Raw genomic sequence first — 18,226 nt, 5'->3', positions numbered from 1 at the left:
AGGTCACCACTTAATGGATTCCAAGGTTACTGAAAGAAAAAAGAACTTGTGAATGGAATTATCATTTGATCACTTGAAGGGGGCTGTGAATTTTGAATGCAATTATGACTGATGCCATCACTTTAAACTGGAGTGTTATCTTTTCGCTAGGCAGTGGAAGCATCCTTAGTCTCTAAGAACAAAACATTGTCAATCCCAGATTTCTTCTAGAAAAAAAAAGTATGGTAATCATGTGTTTTAACCACTGTGACTCTTAGACTTTAGAGAACCTGATGCCGGTATTAACTCTTAATGGTATACTGAAAACTTCTGCCTGCCCCTTAGTATCAAATTCAAGAAACTGGAACAACTAACAGAAGGAAATAGCTTGCTTCACAATAAGCATCCATGCATGTACATTATCAACCCAATTCAGCCCTTGCTTTCAAAGAGTCATTAGGAAGCATTAAAATACTCCTTTGTATGGGCCAAGGGACTAGTATGTTTGCATGTAACTTTCATATTTTTGTCTGTTGAAAAAAATTTAAACTGATGAATTTCAGTCAGTACAGATGGCAAAATCAAACAGATATTAAAAAATGGTTCTGTGAACAACCTAAAGAATTTTTTGAAGATGGAATATTTAGATTAGTGAAGCTGTAAGATGTCTAAATGCTAAAGATGGCTTTAAATTTTTTAAAAATAAATTTATTTTAAAAGCCTTAAATGTATTTTAATTGAACAGCCCTTATATATTATAACTAAAAAGCTATAAAATTACATTATTATTCTATGGAATGTTAGTTACAAGCAATCAGAAAACACAAATTTTAAAAAGTATAACGTTAACAGAAACACTAAAATTAACCCAAAAATAAAGTATAAAATTGTTAGCAATAATGATTTAAATGTTTTTGATCAAATGGGAAACTTCAAAAATACATTAAGAAGTTGTTATCAACAATTGTTTTTATTACATATGTAGTTTCTGGATATTTTTATTACATTGTAACTTCTTTTTATATTGACTACCTGAATATAGGATCTTATATTCTGTTGGGCAAAAAAATATAATAAATAAATTTTAGTTTTTATTGATTTGCTGAATTAGAGCAAAACTTCATAAATAAAATTTTTACTCTAAATTATTTGTAAGATATAAAGTTCATTAATTAGAACATTTGTAAATCAGAATACTGTAATGGTAGTCTTAAATGTGGCTGAAATTCTTTTATTTTCTCTTAATCGCTCTCATATAACTATGTTACCTTTTCCGTGTTGTGTATATATCTATTTATTGAGGCAGAAATTACCTTTTATTACCTAAAAGTGTTAATTTGGCTACCCTTTTATCACATTGTATTTTGCTGTTTTATTTATATATAGCATTATCAGTAAAAAACTATCAGTAAAAAAAATTATCAGTAAAAAACAGGTTATCCCAATAACATTGAATATAAATATAATTTCACCAAATCTTTCATTTAGACAACCTTATAAGGCTATGGTTTACACCAAACTGCACACTAAAGTGTTGAAAAGTAAATAAATGCATATAAAATCTAACAAAAAATTAGAAAAAGTAAGAACACAAAAAACAAAATGAATTAATAATATTTATGATATATTATTACAAGATTTGATAAAAGATCTATAGAACAATCCAAGTCTAGTTCATTAATTAAGTATTTTACAGAAAAGATAATGATACTCATAATCTGTAAAAGTAAGCTTAAAATAGCTTATTATTTAAATGATGTACAATACTTTGTTAAAAATATATCTGCTTTAATCAGGATACTAACTGTTAACTGGTCTTAGAAGTTATATACAAAAATAATTTTGTAGCATTTTTCTTACAGATAACATCACATAATTTAACTTGGAAAATTGAAACAATATTTCAATAGTTAAAAAATAAAAATATATATATTTTCCAAATTACTCAATTCCATCTGTAAGAAAAATTCCCAAATTATTTTTATTTATTAGTTCTTTGAGCAGTTAACTGGCATGGAAGACGGCACTGTATTTTGAAAAACTTATGGATTAACTCAACGTTTGAGGAACTGTGCAAAACTTTGGGGGGGAGGATTCCTTTTGCCTATCAGGGCCTTCCCTGGTAGGTGGAAGGAATCTGTTTTGTAGAGATGAAATACATTTAAACAAAGGTAGTTCAAGGGCATTTGTTGATATTATTGAGGATGCTTTAACAATTTTGCTGGAGGTAATGCTTATATGGTTTTTCTGATGATATGGTTCAAAATAACATTTGAACATATCTCAAGGGCCCTTGAATGAGGCCACAAAAATCAGTCTTCTGATATTAGAAAGATATGTTAAAGATAACAACATTTGAAATGTGTCATACTAGGACAGTAAACTTTAAATAACTTTAAGGAATGTGTCAGGGTAGTAAATAGTACAAGAACACTTAGTCTGAACTGTGTCAACAGTAATATCAAGATTTTTCTCAATAAAATAAGTAAGGTTGAACTACTGGTTAGGAATAATAATGCTGACATAATGGAAACTAAGTGTATTTAGGGAGGAGGGAAGAGAGGAGAAAATAGGTAGGATAGTTTGAGTTGTGTTACTTGTGAAAAGTAGCTTGCACGCTACAAAAGCATTCCAAGATTCAGACCTAAACAGACTCAAAGATTTTGGAAGCAAAGTTATAATGAGAGTGGGACTATGCCACACTCTGGGAACTGAAGAGTACAATGAGAACCTCTATTTACAAATTGTAATGGTTGGAAGAGTGGGGATAGAAAATTTTAAATTTGCCAAATGATTACTGTCTATATCTACAAGTAAGGAATGTAATGTACTAGGAGCAAGAATATTCTAGATCTCAGAACCCGTAATTCTGATAGTATTACACATAGAGTTAATACTACAGGAACCCTTAATGGGGAATGATCATGGAGTGCTAAGGTGATTGATGACAAGTGAGGTCAGTATATTATCAGTCTATAAAGGTGAAATGGGTAACTAAAGATTGAGTCTGACTTCAGAACTAGGGAAAATCATGGAGCAATTATTAGGAATGCAATACAGTCACCTAGATAGGAATGATTGCCTCAAAGGAACTGAACATAGTTTAACAAAGGAAAAAATCTTGTTTAACTAACCCAATAAACTGTTATGACAATATCACTCGTAAGTTGGACAGGAAATAACTTTGGCCTTGTTTATTTGGATATCAGCAAAGCAATTGACTCAGCCCCATTCAAGAGATTGTTGTATAAGCTGGAGCATATTGGGATCTCAAGTAAGATCCTCAGATGGATTACAGGATGACTGCACAGCAGGAGGCCAATGGTTGTAATTAATAATTACTATTCAGAATATCTAGGATTAGAAGTGGGATTCTAATTCTGGGATTAGAATTAAATGACATTGATGATTCTAGGTTATGAAAAATGTCTGAAGAAGGAGAACTGGATGACAGATGAAATTTTGACATTCATGGAGAAGTGCAGAGCATTTAAGAACTGCAGTGCACTAAGGTACAAGGACTGATTAAGAACAAAATTAAAGGAACTAAAGAGAGTTGGATCACAGAAAAATGCAGAGAAGTAGAAGCACTGCATGAAAAGCATGATTATTTCAATCTTCACAAAAAGATTAGAGATTTCAGGAATTAATACAAGGAAACAACCAACTTCAATCCGAAATGACAAAGGTGAGATTATCATAGAAGAATCAGAAAAGCTGAACATGTGGACAAATACATAAAAATACATAAAACCTCTTTGCTGACATTGACATCAGATAGATGACAATAACGATTCAGTGGTAGAGCCAAAGGACCTGATGAAATCAGAGCAGAAATGGTCAAATTGCTCAACTACAAAAACAGCAACATTCTTGTTGAATTATTTAACAGAATTTACGACATGGGTAACATCCCTTTGTACTGGCTGACATCAACATTCATCACTCTTCCAAAAAAACTAAACACCAGGACTTGTAGAAACTTCAGACTAATCAGCTTGATGAGCCAAGTCCTCAAAATGTTCCTAAAAATAATTCAAAATAAAATTTTCAGGAATTGTGTGAGTAGTTGATGGACGATGTGCAATTTGAATTTAGGGACTGGGTACAAGAGAAGCGCGATTTTGTGCCCATGTTATGATGCAAAGGTGCAGAGAACAACAGATTGATGCCCATCTTTGTTTTATTGACTTTGAGAAGACCTTTGATCAAATTCAACACACCAAGCTCATTGAGGTCCTTGAAGAGTCCGGCCTTGATGAAAAGGACATCCGAATAATCAAAAACCTCTACTGGAACCAAATCTGTTGTAGTTGATGGCAGAAAGACAGAAAATATCAAAGCTGAACATGGAGTGAGGCAAGATTGTGTGTACTCTCCCCCTCCTGTTTAACATTTATTCAGACGTCATCAAGAGAGCATTAGATAGAAGAAATGAAGGAATATCGGTCAATGGCAGAGCGATTAACAACCTTCACTATGCAGATGTCACTGTATTTTGTATAACTAATATGCAGAACTTACAGATACTCCTCAATCGTGTGAGTGAGGAAAATGAAAGAATCGGCCTCAGGATTAATGTCAACAAGCTCATGATCATTAATGTAGCAATGCCAACACCTCCACTCTTGTTAAATGGAAGGCTGATAGAGTTGACAAAATCAGATATCTCGGCTGTTGGATCAAGGACAAAAATGAACTGGATATGGAAATGATTCATAATAATTGCAATGTAATACACCAACCGTATAACTGAAACTTTATTAAAATAGAAATAATATAATAGAAGCCCAGATCAAATTAAAATGATAAATTAAAATACACTGATTGTACAATGAAAGCAATAAGGTAATAAATAAAGTATAAAATAAAATATAAAGAATAGCAATTGCAATTAGTGTAATTACTATTCTTTATATTTTATTTCAATTGCATATTTTTTATTTCATTGCTATTCTCTTTATATCTTATTCCAATAGCAATTACAATTAGGGTAATTGCTATTCTTTATATTTTATTTATTATCTTATTGCTTTTATTGTATCAGTGTGTTTTATTTTATTTTATCATTTTAATTTGATCCGGGCTCATATTATATTATTTCTATTTTAATAAAGTTTCTGTTATACGGTTGGTGTATTACATTGCAGTTATTATAAATCAGAATACTCCCAACCCCAGAGGCCTAAATTGAAGAAATGGATATAAGAATAAAAGAAAGGATTGAAATGGCCAGGCAGTATTTTCTTAAAATGAGATCTGCATTGTGCAATGTAAACCTGGATCTCCACCTTAGAATCCAGATGATGAGATGTTACGTTTGGTCAGTTTTGTTGTTTGGTGCCAAGACATGGACACTGAAAACTAGCACCTCAAAAAAAACTAGAAGCATTTGAAATGTGGACATACAGAAGAATGTTGAAAGTGCCATGGATAGCAAGAATGACCGATGAGAGTATCCTGCAGAGAATTGGAAAAACCCGTGAATTGCTGAAGGATGTAAAGAAAAGAAAAATGACGTACCTTGGACACCTGATGCGGAACAACAAATATGCAATTCCACAGCTAATTATTGAGGCAAGAATGGAAGGAAGAAGAAGAAAAAGAAAGCCTAGGAGAAGATGCACATCATGACTAGATAACATCAAGAATTGGACAGGACTAAACACCGAGCAACTCTTCAGAGCTACCAGAGATGGAGGGACATTTGCTATGGTGGTCGCTGACCTCCATTAGGAGATGGCGCACTGAGAAGAGAAGAAGACATTGATGAAGGGATAGAGAGCATGATGTTAAAATTTGTAGTTGATGCAAGGATTTGAGAATAGTTAGTGTCAAGTGACATTCCTTCAGGACAACAGATAGTCCCCCAGAATAGTCAGATAAGTAGCAATCATAGTGTTATATGCCAAAATTTTACACCTTAGCTGCAGTAGCATACCATGTGAAGTTCTGAACTTTCATATGAAAGTTCAGAACTTCACATGCACCACTACTTGAGTAGTAGTGTATATGTCAGTTCCAAACACTATTTTGCATTTTAAATTATTGCATTTCTATGATTTGTAAAACATTGATAATTACATATGCAACATGCATTCCTAATTTTTTTTTTTTTTTTTTTTTTAATTTTCAGCCTGATAACATTCTTTCAATTTCTCTTCCTCATTTAATATGAGTTACTGTTTTCTAAATTCTCCATTTAATGCAACTGATTTTCTTTATTAGGTAAAATTAAAAGATTCTTTGGTGAGCTCTCTGAATTTTGTCAGAGCTAAGGAAGCAGAATTAGCATGGGTTGATGGAGAAATTGTGATGGAACAAGAAGAAAAAGTAAGTCTTACAGAGTTAGGTGTGAAAATAGAGGACACTATGGAAGAGGATGAAAAGGAAGAATTATCAGGTAATAATAATTCTCAAAATTATAATTCTTCCTAATGTCAGAATTTTTTTTGTGATCGTATTTTGCTTACCTACAGTTTAAAAAATATATATCAGATTTATCAAAATACCACATCGCCTTGAATAGAAAACATACCCAATTGATTGAAAGACAAATTTGGAAAAAAAGTAAGTTTAGACAGCATTTTTTCTTTTTAAAACATTGTACAACGGCAAGTTTTTGCCACCAACCTTATATATACATGGCATTACTCTGCATTATTGCTTCTTCTTTCCACCACATCTTTTTCACATTGATAGTGTCTAGTAGCATTTCAGCATATATTTGGTCCACAGTTCTGGTCTGCAGGAAGCATATTGAAATCAGCATACTGTAAACACTAATTCTGCAAAAGTATGAGACTTCTGAAAACAAAACTTCTCTTCGCAGGTATAAAATTATTGGTTTCAAAATGCCTCTGGCCACTCTGCAACATTTATTCTTTCTTTTTCTTCTTTTATGCCACACTTTTTACTACCTGAAACACTATTTCCAATTTTTTTTTTCATCTTATTGTTTATTTTCTTACACAAATGGCTGGAAGCAAAAATACAAAGGTATACAGTGTGGAAAAGTTGAGAAAGTGTCTTGGTTTCTCCAGGGACTAAGTGATCCATTTCAGAATAAAGATGATATTTCAGAGGACTGGGAATTGCTTGTTGATTTATTCTTTATCCATTAAATTTACACTTATCCATCCATTAATTTTTCCTTTAGAAAACAGCACAATTTTGTAAAGGAAATATTATGTTATGGAAATATTATATTGAATATTATGTTTAACCAACCTGGTTAGCCATTCTGACAGTCACTTATGAGCACATATAAGAAATAATTTCAACATTGTTTATTTGGATTTTAGCAAAGCATTTCATTCAGTCCCTCATTGAGAGATTACTGTATAAGTTAGTACATGCTGGGATTATGGGTAATATTCTAAGATGGTTTTGTAGGGTAGCTTCATGGTAAGAGGCAGAGAGTTGTGATTAATGGTTACTCTTCAGCAAACTGGGCAACATTAGAAGCAAGGTCCCCTATTATTTCTGATTTTCTTAAATGACATCAACAAAGAGATACAGGGTGTGATATCAAATGAGGAGAATATTTAATAATCGCACAAAGCAACTCTTCTTTGGGACAAACAACTTAGTCTTTGGGAATGATCAGAGAAGTGGCAACTATGTTTTAATGCAGCAAAATGAAATGTCTTACATTTGTGGAATAGCAATTCAATATAACTTATACACTTCATGGGATTGAATTAAAAAAGTAGATGATGATAGGGATTTGATGTTTACAGTACTGGAAAACATGAAGTTCTCCGTACAGCACAGAAAAGTGGCAAAGAGGGCCCATGGTGTCCTATATATTTAACAATCATTTGTTTGTAGGGAGGTCATAATCCCACCATATAAGGTATATTGTAAGAATGATCAAGCTTCTTCAAAGGGTCCAAAGATGGGTTGCACTTAGTGTTCTCTTCGCAGGTGTCTAGTCTCCAGATACCGCAGTTTGCAGAACTGAAGCCTCTCCTAGCAAGAGCACCCTTTTGTTCCCCTCACCAAATTTGTTGCTCTTCTTTGCACCTGCTGCAACAGGTCCACCAGTGCAATAGACATGTATGAAGTAATCAAGATGTAGCCTAACTATTGCCTTGTACACTGGAGTAATCACCTTCTTATCCCTGCTCTTCTAGAAAAGTTACTGTATATCATTGAACAAAGCACCATGAGCTGTCCTGGAAGCCTCTCTGCACTGATTGGAGAACTTCATACCTGACTGCACAACCTGACACCTACATCTTTTTCAATCTCCACTACCTGAGTGGGTTTTTTTTTTTATGAAAATCCCAAACACAAAAAGTATCAAAACCTATAGTACTTAGTACCATGCATGAGAAGGAGATGAGGAAGGATGGAATGCTGGAAACTAAACATGGGTTCACCACTTTGTGCCTCCAATAAGCAAAGTAGTGGTATTGCATCGGATTGATGAGAGTCATCTACCACCTAGTGTTACTGTTAGCAAGAATATTATATTATTAGTGTTATATTATATTAAAATTAATAGTGGTACTAATTAGTATTGGTGTTAGTAATAGTAGTACCATGCAGGTTGAAGATGGCAAGGGAGAATGCCAGAAGCTTTGCTCTGGAGACTAAACTTTGGTTTCACCACTTCAAGCCTCCATTAAGGAAAGTGGTGGTATTGCGCTGGTTGATAAGGGTCATCTACCACCTAGTGTTGGTTTTAGTACTAGTAAGTATTATATTAGTATTACATGGTATGTTAATCTGGGATTACTGGTGTCCATGTGCAGTACCTTGCAGATGTCAATGTTAAACTTCAGTTGCGACTTCTTAGTCCATCTATGTAATTTATCTATACTTTGTTGCAGTAGCATACCATGATTACTGTCATACCCTACCAACCATCATATCATTTTGCAAACTTAGACATTAGGCCTGATATGCCTTCATCAGTATCATTAATAAATATATAAAACAACAACAACCCAGCACTGAACCCTGGGGGACTCCTCTAATAGCATTTGTTGAAGAGTAGTGCCTATTTGTAACAACTCTGTCTTTTTGCACTCGACCATCCCTTTATCCATAACAGTAACTTGCCCTTAATGCTGCACTGCTCCAATTTGTACAGCAGTCTTTCATGTGGAACAGTATCAACTCCTTTTCTGAAATCTAGTTATATAATGTCAGAATTATTTTTTGCATCCTTTGTCATGCATCATAGTATCCAATCAAATTGGTCATACAAGACCACCGGTTAACAAATCCATACTCTGACTGCAGTTTAACTGCATTCCTATCTAGAAGTTCTTACGTTACTTCTTTAACCAGTGACTATTATTTTCCCTGAACAGAAATCACACTAACAGGTCTGTAATTACTCATGTTACACTTCAATTAATGTTAGTTTTCTTCCAGGTACCTCTGATTACAACTTGATGTTCTATTTTCCAGTGGAGCCTTTATCCCAGTGCCATTCCCAGCCTGGTATTCTTTTGCATTCCACCCTTCATTGTTTGGACTACTGGACTGGGTTGTACTTTATTAAGATCTGCTGATCATAATATTTGCTGATAGTATCGCTGAAATTATTCTTGTAGTAGTGAAACCCTTTATTCGTCTTTCTACTATAACCTCTTGTCCTTTATCTAAATCAGTTTTCAAAAAAAAAAAAAAAATTTGTAAGGCTGTAAATTATTAGATACTATAGTATATTACAGCTGACTTAAATCAAATCTACTTTATTGTATACAAATTTTGCATACACTAAAGTTTGGAGAGTTGTAAACTAGTTATTAATAAATCCATGTTTGATTTTGAAAAAGTTAAGAGTAGAATTGTCCAGATGGTAGCCAAACCAGCTCCTTGCCAGAGTTATTTGCTTCAAATTCCATACATCCATACTTCCACCTCTGTTATGTCCTAATGGTTCTGTTATATCTTCATCTAAACGTAAATCTGACTTATTAGAATATTACTTTTCCCTCGGACTATTGCATTCATGACCTTGATAAACCTCTTCCTACCATACTGAATTCATTCCATTCAGTGACTCTCAATTTTCCAGTAAAAAAAAAATTAGAAGAATCCTAAGCCATTCTGTTTCACAAAATCGGCAGGTTCTGATGGTATTTCTCCATTTTTGCTTAATGGAAAATTGGAGAATACCAGGCTGTGCTCCAAAGTTAACTCCCTATTTGTCATTATTTTGCATTTTTTGCCAAAATTTGTACCTTTAATGTCAAAATTTGTTCTTACCAGGCCAATTCCAAGAAAGGAGGACAAATCCTGCTCTTCTAGTAACCTAATGTTGCAATAGTAGTAGTAGTAGTGGTGGCGTGTGCTGCAAGAAAGCAAGTGTATGAGCTTATGCAGCATCAGCCAAAAAAAAAAAAAAAAATCACACCATTCCCTCCAAATGCCTGTCCAGTTCCTCCTTAAATTATTCAACCTATCAACTTCCACAACGACAGATGGAAGTTCGTTCCAGCATTTAACCACCTGCTGGCTAAAGGCAAATTTCCGCACATCTATTCTACATCTGTCCTTTCTTAATTTGAATTTATGCCCCCTTAGGTTCGTAATCTGAACAAGTGGAAGGATCCCATCAGAATTCAGCGTGCTCAACCCATTCAAGGCCTTATACACCTCGATCAGATCACCGCACAGGCACCTAGTCTCCAGCCACTGCAATTTGCAGAACTTATTGGTGATCCCTTCATTCCCCTCACCAATCTTGTTGCCCTTCTCTGTACACGCTCAGGTAAATCTACATCCTTCCTAAAATGAGGCCTCCAGACCTTTACGCAGTACTCAAGGCGTGGCCTGACCATTGCCTTATACAGAGGGACAATCACCTCCTTTTCCCTGTTAGCAAAATTCTTATATATCATTGACAAATCCCCATGACCTGCCCTGGTAGCCTGTCTGCATTGCCCAGAAAACTTCATATCTGACTGCACAATTACTCCCAGGTCTTTTTCATTTTCTACCACCTTAAGTGTAGTACCACACAGTTGGTACGTTTCTCTGGGGTTACTTCTACTCATATGCAGTATTTTGCATTTGTCAAGGTTAAACTTCAGTTGCCACTTCTTAGCCCATCTGCCCAAATTATCTAAATCCTGTTGCAGTAGCACACTGCCATTACTGTCATTAACAACCCTGCCAACCTTTGTATCATCTGCAAACTTCGACATTAAGCCTGATATACCTTCATCAATATCATTGATAAATAAACAAAACAACAGTGGACCCAACACCAAACCCTGTGGGACTCCACTAATAACATTAGTCCAAGAAGAGCAGCACCCATTGATTACCACCCTCTGTCTTCTCCCACTTAACCATCCTTTTATCCATTGTAGCAACTTACCCTTAATACCATTCTGTTCCAATTTGTACAATAGCCTTTCATACGCAACAGTGTTAAAAGCTTTCCTGAAATCCAAATATATGATATCAAAATTATTTTTTGCATCCATTCCCTTTGTAACCACATCATAAAATCCTATCAAATTTGTCAGACAAGACTTTCCCTTAACAAACCCATGCTGTGTCTGAATTATTGCTACAGTCTTGTCTAGATGATCCTGCAATGCATCTTTAACCAGTGACTCCATTATTTTACCCGGAACAGAAGTTAAACTAACTGGTCTGTAATTACTCGTGTCACCCTTCGATCCTCCTTTGTGAATTGGGGATACATTTGCACATCTCCAGTCCGTGGGGATCTCCCCTGAGTCCAAGGATGCTCTCATAATTATGGCTAAGGGTTTGCTTAGTTGCTTTGCCACCTTCTTTAATATAAGTGGATAGATCCCATCCACCCAAGGTGCTTTTCTTATGTTTAACTTCAACAATTTCTCCTCCACTTTGCTCTTTATTACAAAAATATTAAGTATCCTGCTACAATTTGATAACCTGCCATTTTCAAACCTTAATAATTCGATGTGTGAATTTAGATGCAAAATACTCATTCAGTTTGTTTACTATCTGAGTAGGATCATCAACAGTCGAACCATCTATGTCAAGTAGACCAATCAGATTCATCCCTTTCCTTTTAGAGTTTATATAAATAAAGAAATCCTTGCTGTTTTTCTTAGCATCTTTTGCCAAGGATTTCCCATAATCTGCCTTCGCCTACCTAACCTCCTTTGTGACCTGATTACAGACTAGCTTATATCTGCCATAGGCTTCTGAGTCGCTTGATAATTTATATGCATACCATGCATTTTTATTCCCTGTTACGAGTCTCATTAGTTCATTAGATAACCATTTAGGCCTGAACCTTTAACAATATTTCTTAATAGGTATAAAACTTTTAGTAGCATCCACGATTCATTTCTTGAATGCTTCCCACTTAGAATTTACTGTTGGTAACATCGTCAGTCAGAATTTAAAAACTTTCTGAGACCACTGTACTCACCTTTACGGAAGCAAAACCCTTTCCTTTACCCCTGTTGGTAATTAAATCTTTAAGTAAATCCCACATCAGTACACTGTGATCACTGCCACCTAGTGGTTCCTTTATCTGCAAATTCTTAATACACGAATGATCGCTGCTGATAACCAGATCAAGAGTATTACTCTCTCTAGTTGCCTCTCGAACATGCTGCTGCAGAAAACAATCATCCAATAAATCCACAAAAGTCTGACTAGTGTGTGAGGAGTGACCAACCCACAAGTTCCAGTCAATATCTGGGAAGTTAAAATCCCCCATTATAAGACATTCTGATTTACTAGCCCACTCTATTTCTCTGTACAATTGTTCATTGTACTCATTCGAGTCATTAGGCCTATAACACATTCCTACTCTTATTTTTGCTTTCGCAGTGCTTATGTCACACCAAACTGACTCAACAGTGCACTGTTCATCTATATCAACTGGGTGCACTTCTTTTGATTTTATGTTTTTCTTAATTAACAGCATAACACCTCCTCCCTTTCTGTACACATAGTACTCCCCAAATTCCAGTTCTGCATTCCTTATATCTGTTTGACACCATGCCTTTAATGTCTTGACCAACACTTCAAATTTATCAAATTTATTTACTATACTTCTAGCATTGGTATACATGCAAGCATACATATTCCTATTCCTAGTTACCCTAACACATCCCATATACCCACCTATTTCAGGATGACTGCCATCCGTCCCTGAAACTCCCAACACCCCTCGCTCCAGGTCGCTACTTATTCTAATAGAAGTTGTGCAAGAATCACCTTCAACTCTGCCTACGGCTACTGTTAAACTATTAGTCCTTGTATTCCCCCCAAGCTATCAGTTTTCCGACCCACCTAACACTGCCTCGATAGCATCAGCAAATATTCTTGCACCCTTTCTATTTAAGTGTATCCCATTCCTATAGAAGCAGTCTCTCCTGTTAACAAGTACAGACCAGGCTGAAAAAAATTCTATCCCTTAAGCCTTGCACAATCTTTTCAGGGCTGAATTGATCAAAAAGGCTCTCATCATATACTCCCTCCTATCGTGTCTGGGCAGAATTGCAGACACTTTCAAATTCAACCCTAATTCTCGTCTTTTGTTCAGCAGTGACCTGTACTTGTTAAGTAATTCTGCCGGTCTCCTACTCTTAATATCATTAGTGCCAACGTGCACAACTATATCACCTTTTGTGCCCTTAAAAGATGATATCCTCTCTACAACGTCATCAACCTTTGCCCCTGGCAGACATACCCTGGTTCTGTTCCACCTATCCTTTTTACAAAGCATGTTCACCGTTTCCCTGACAATAGAGTCACCAACAACTACTAGTTCCTGTGGGACCGGTGCATTCTGCCTTGGGGGTTGCCGCTGTGTTGCGTGATGATCAAGTGCAAGCTCTGGCGTTGATGTGGGCAGCTGAGAGCTTGATGGGCCCTCAATTTAGATCTTTCGAGGGCATCCACCCTGTCCTTCAAACTCTCACATAGGCCCATAACAACGCTGAGTTGTCGCCTGATTTCCTTACATCGCGCACGCACAAAGACATCCCCCATGGCAATATCATGTTCTGTTCTGTTCCAGAGAGTTCAGCAAACATTTCACAAGTTGCACATTTTTTTAGGCTGTGATGCATTGGAGAATCGCCCCCTTCAGTTCTCCCCCCGAGTCACAGCACTCCTGCCACTTTGTGCCCGTTGCTTTGCTGCTCTAGTTTTGGGCATGCTCTTTTAAATTAATAAGATCAATAAATTAAATTAATTAAATGTCAATTATACGCTATCTAATAGAAACAGTGAAGCGTATTACTCTATATAATTATACGTTAGAGCTACCTTAATTAAAAATTTGAATTCCCTACCACTATATTTACAAAAACAATGGCTGCAAGATTCGAACAAAATAACGGTTTTACATATATTCTTCTTCTTCTTCTTTGCTCCTTAGCTGGCAGCTGGGGGAGGCGGTTGGCCACGCAACCAGTATGCTGCTGTAGGTGCCGCAGGGTTTCGGACTTGCTCTGTGATGTTCTTCCATACCTTACGATCCATGGCTTCAGTCCTGGCCTGGTTAAGGTCGAGACGTCGGCTCTTCAAGTCATCTTCCACTTGCTTGGCCCACGTTTTCCTAGGCGCAGTCCGTTGGATGCTCCATTGGGTGGGTCGTTGTCTCCAAAGGAGTGTGGATGGTATTCTGTTCGTGCCCATTCTACATACGTGGCCAAACCATCTGAGCCTTCGCTTCTGGATTTGGTCGGCAATGGTTGGTTGCTGTTGGCATCTGGCACGGATGGTATCATTAGTGATGCGGTCGCGAAGAGAGATGCCCAAGATCTGCCACAGGCATCGCATTTGGAATACCTCAAGTTTGTTCAAATCTAACTTGAGACAAATCCATGTTTCCGATCCGTAAAGAAGAATGGGCAGGATCAAAGTCCAGAAGAGTCGGATTTTAGTCTTTGTGGAAATGTTGGTCCTCTTCCACAGACACCATTTGAGCTAGGCGAACGCAGTGGCCGCCTGTCCAATTCTGCTGTGGATTTCCATGGTGGATGCAACTTTCTTCTCCTGGACCAGCGACCCAAGGTATTTAAAGTCCTGCACTTGCTCGATCTGGACGCCTTCGAGATAGATGGTGGCTTGCGACCCATCTGTTGTCAGGGCCTTTGTCTTACCAGCATTGATCTTCAAACCGTATGGCCGGGCAATGCGGGCAATGTCGTAGAGGATGTCCGTGGCTTCAGCGTCGTTACCGGCAAGGATAGCACTATCATCAGCAAACATCAGGTCAGTCACATAGTGATCCTTGTCATATTGTATGCCCTGTCTGTTTCTGAATGCTTGCCTCATAATGGCGTCGACCACGATGTTGAAAAGCAACGGGGAGGCTACATCCCCTTGGCGGACTCCAGTTTGGATGGTAAATTCCTCAGATAAATCGTTCTGGATGCGCACCTGGCTGGTTAAACCGTTGTATGCAGTTTGGAGGAGTGTGATGACTTTTCGAGGTACATGTTCAACCTCTAGTAGTTTCCATAAGGCAGGCCGGTGGACACAGTCGAAAGCAGACTTAAAGTCAATGAAAACAATGACGGTTCGCTGTCCACACCGGATCCTCTCCTCCATCAGCTGACGAATGGCAAAGATTTGATCACAGCATCCTCGCCCGGGTCTAAATCCTGCCTGTTCTTCTCGACTGGTTTGCTCGCGATGTTTTTGCAGTCTTGACTGGATGATCTTCATAAAGACCTTTCCGATGATGGAAAGGAGGCTGATGCCACGGTAGTTCTTGCAGTCCCGGTTATCACCTTTCTTGTGGATCGGTACGATAATGGCTTTCCTCCATGTTAACGGAATTTGTTCAGTGCACCAGATGGTTTTGAGGAGTGAGTGTAGTCGGCGAAGCAGTACATCTCCCCCGGCTTTGATCGCTTCTGTGGTGACTTGGTCCACTCCTGGTGCCCTGCCATTCTTCAGGGATTGTATGGCTGCTTTCACTTCTTCTACTGTAGGCTCAACATCGACCATGGAGACCTCAGGGGGGTCGATCGAGAGTGCTGTTGCTGGCGGTCCCTGAGGTGGGTCGTGATTATACAAAGCTTTGAAGAATTCACTCCACTGTTGCAGGCGTTCGGATGGTGATCGCACGAAGGTCCCATCAGCATTCTTGATGTTGTCACTAGTCAATTTGGTCTTTCCACTCAGACATCTGAGGGTGCAGTAGAGAGTACGGTACTCGTTTTTGGATGCCGCCACTTCAAGATCGTCTGCCACTTGGTTCCAGTATGCTTCTCTTTCTGCTGTCATTCTTTGTCGGACTTCTCGGTTTAGCTGCCAGTACCGTTCAAAGTCGACCAACTTTGCCTGTTTCGGTTTGTCCACGAGGTCGAGGCACTCGTCTGATATCCATGGTTGCGTTCAACGTCGGGCAGGTGGACATAGGGGCTTGGCACATTCCAGGATGGCATCAGAGATCTGCTTTTCTTCTTCATTTATATCCTCGGGCACGGCCAGCATCTCGAAGCGGTTGGATAGGGCGATCTGATATGCCTGTTTGTTGGCAGCATTCATTAGCTGCCTCCAGTCCAGCTTGGCTGACCGAGATGATCTTTTTGCATGCCGTAATTTGAGCTGCACCTTAGCCCGGATGAGGTAGTGATCAGATCCGCAATCAGGTGCCCTCATGGCACGAACGTCCATGAGTGATGAGCGAAATCTGGCATTGATCAAAATGTAGTCCAGGATTGCTGAGTCCTTGCCAGATGGATTTCGCCATGTAAGTTGATGTTTTTGAGGGTGCTGGAAATGGCTGTTTCCAATGATCAGGTTGTTAGATGCGGCAAAGGACAACAAACATAAGCCGTTGTCATTGATCTTCCCATGGCCAAACTTGCCCATTGTTGTTTCCCAACCAGATCTGTCCACGCCAATATGGGCATTAAAGTCCCCTGCGAGGATGATCACTTCTGTCTGCGGAATTGAATCCAGCGTATGTTGGAGCTGGTTGTAGAAGTCATTTTTGGTCGGGTCCAGGCTAGTCTCAGTTGGCGCATAGGCGGAGATAATATGGGTCTTGATGGTGCCCTTGACAGTAAGGACTGCCAGGCGGTCCGATATTGGTTGGAAAGCGATCACACTACTGGTGGCCTGAGCATCGACCATAAAGCACACTCCTGCTTCTCGTTTCTCACCACCAGAGTAGAATAGCATAACCGCTTCATTAGGTGCTGGTGGTTGGATGATCATCGTTCCAGACCCGGTGAGCCTTAATTCGGATAATGCCACGATTGATATCTTGCACCTAAGTAGTTCTTGGGCAATGATTTCCTTTTGTCCAACGTGGTGCCCCGTTCGAACATTCCATTCGCCAATGTTAATTGTCCTTTTCGGCGTAGTAAGCTTATTGCTGTGGCCAGTGATCCACTTCACACCAGCACCCTGGGTCCCCAGTGCTGGCGCATCGGCTACCCCGGATGCGGTAACATTGTTGTAAGAGCTTGTTCCGAATTTCATGCGGTTTCTTGCCTAGTTTCCCCGGTTTCCTGGTTCTGGTCATTTCGGCAGGATGACCACCCTCCTCCTTTCGCAGCCGGGCTTGGGACCGTCCATGGCTTATGTATATTAAGTAGTAATCTACAAAAACTCTTTATCTAAATTAAAATAAAAATAACCAGCGTAACTATAACCATAAGACTATGTATTAAGTACAATATAAAATACCAATTATGTAAATAAAAAGGCAAACACTTATCACTTTTTCGGAGCCTGTAACTCACAGCTGTAATTTTTAAAGAGAGTCAGCACCCTCTCCTAAACTCCAAAGGACTAAACTCTGAACTCCAAACCTCCAGTAAAGTCTATTATGCCTTGAATCATACTATTGCATTTATCTTGGCTCTTTCTGTGTACTGGAGAAATCCATCATCTATAATTTCTCTTCTACCATAATCTGCCAAGTTGCAAACCTCCAATTTATAAGTTCAAACATATAAACAACAATTTTTGGAACAAAAAAATTCAATTTAAAAACTCAAAGCTCAGACTTGCTCAACTTTTAATATAGTTACATAAACAACATTTTTTATTATTTTTTTATTTTATTTATTTTTTTTTAATTATTGTTGTTACTAAGGTTGTTGGCACTATATCCATTTATTTTCTTCTTAATCTAGATTATGAAAAAAATATACTTTTAAATTTAATATACTTTTTAAATCTATCATAAAAATACTTTCTCCAATGCTTATTGCACAGCATGCTTTAAATAAAACCTTATTTACTTCATTTTATATCACCATAAAACATAATATTGTACTTACTCCGCCCTTAT

General features: G+C 37.7%; 1 protein-coding gene across 2 annotated transcripts in view; it reads left to right on the top strand.

Moving 5' to 3' along the window:
• Cpsf100 (cleavage and polyadenylation specificity factor subunit 2) overlaps positions 1-18,226 on the top strand; it is a 199,703-nt gene that overhangs the window by 160,805 nt on the left and 20,672 nt on the right. For both annotated transcript variants that reach the window (XM_090375764.1, XM_090375763.1), the window contains one exon: positions 6,208-6,382. In XM_090375764.1, the coding sequence (XP_090231890.1) occupies positions 6,208-6,382 (175 nt within the window). The remainder of the gene's footprint in view (positions 1-6,207; positions 6,383-18,226) is intronic.

Source organism: Mastigoproctus giganteus, chromosome 6, assembly GCF_048544385.1.
Source record: "Mastigoproctus giganteus isolate SK-2022 chromosome 6, ASM4854438v1, whole genome shotgun sequence".
NCBI lineage: Eukaryota > Metazoa > Arthropoda > Arachnida > Uropygi > Thelyphonidae > Mastigoproctus > Mastigoproctus giganteus.
The sequence above is the reverse complement of the archived record's forward strand: the minus strand, read 5'-3'. Positions and strand labels throughout refer to the sequence as shown.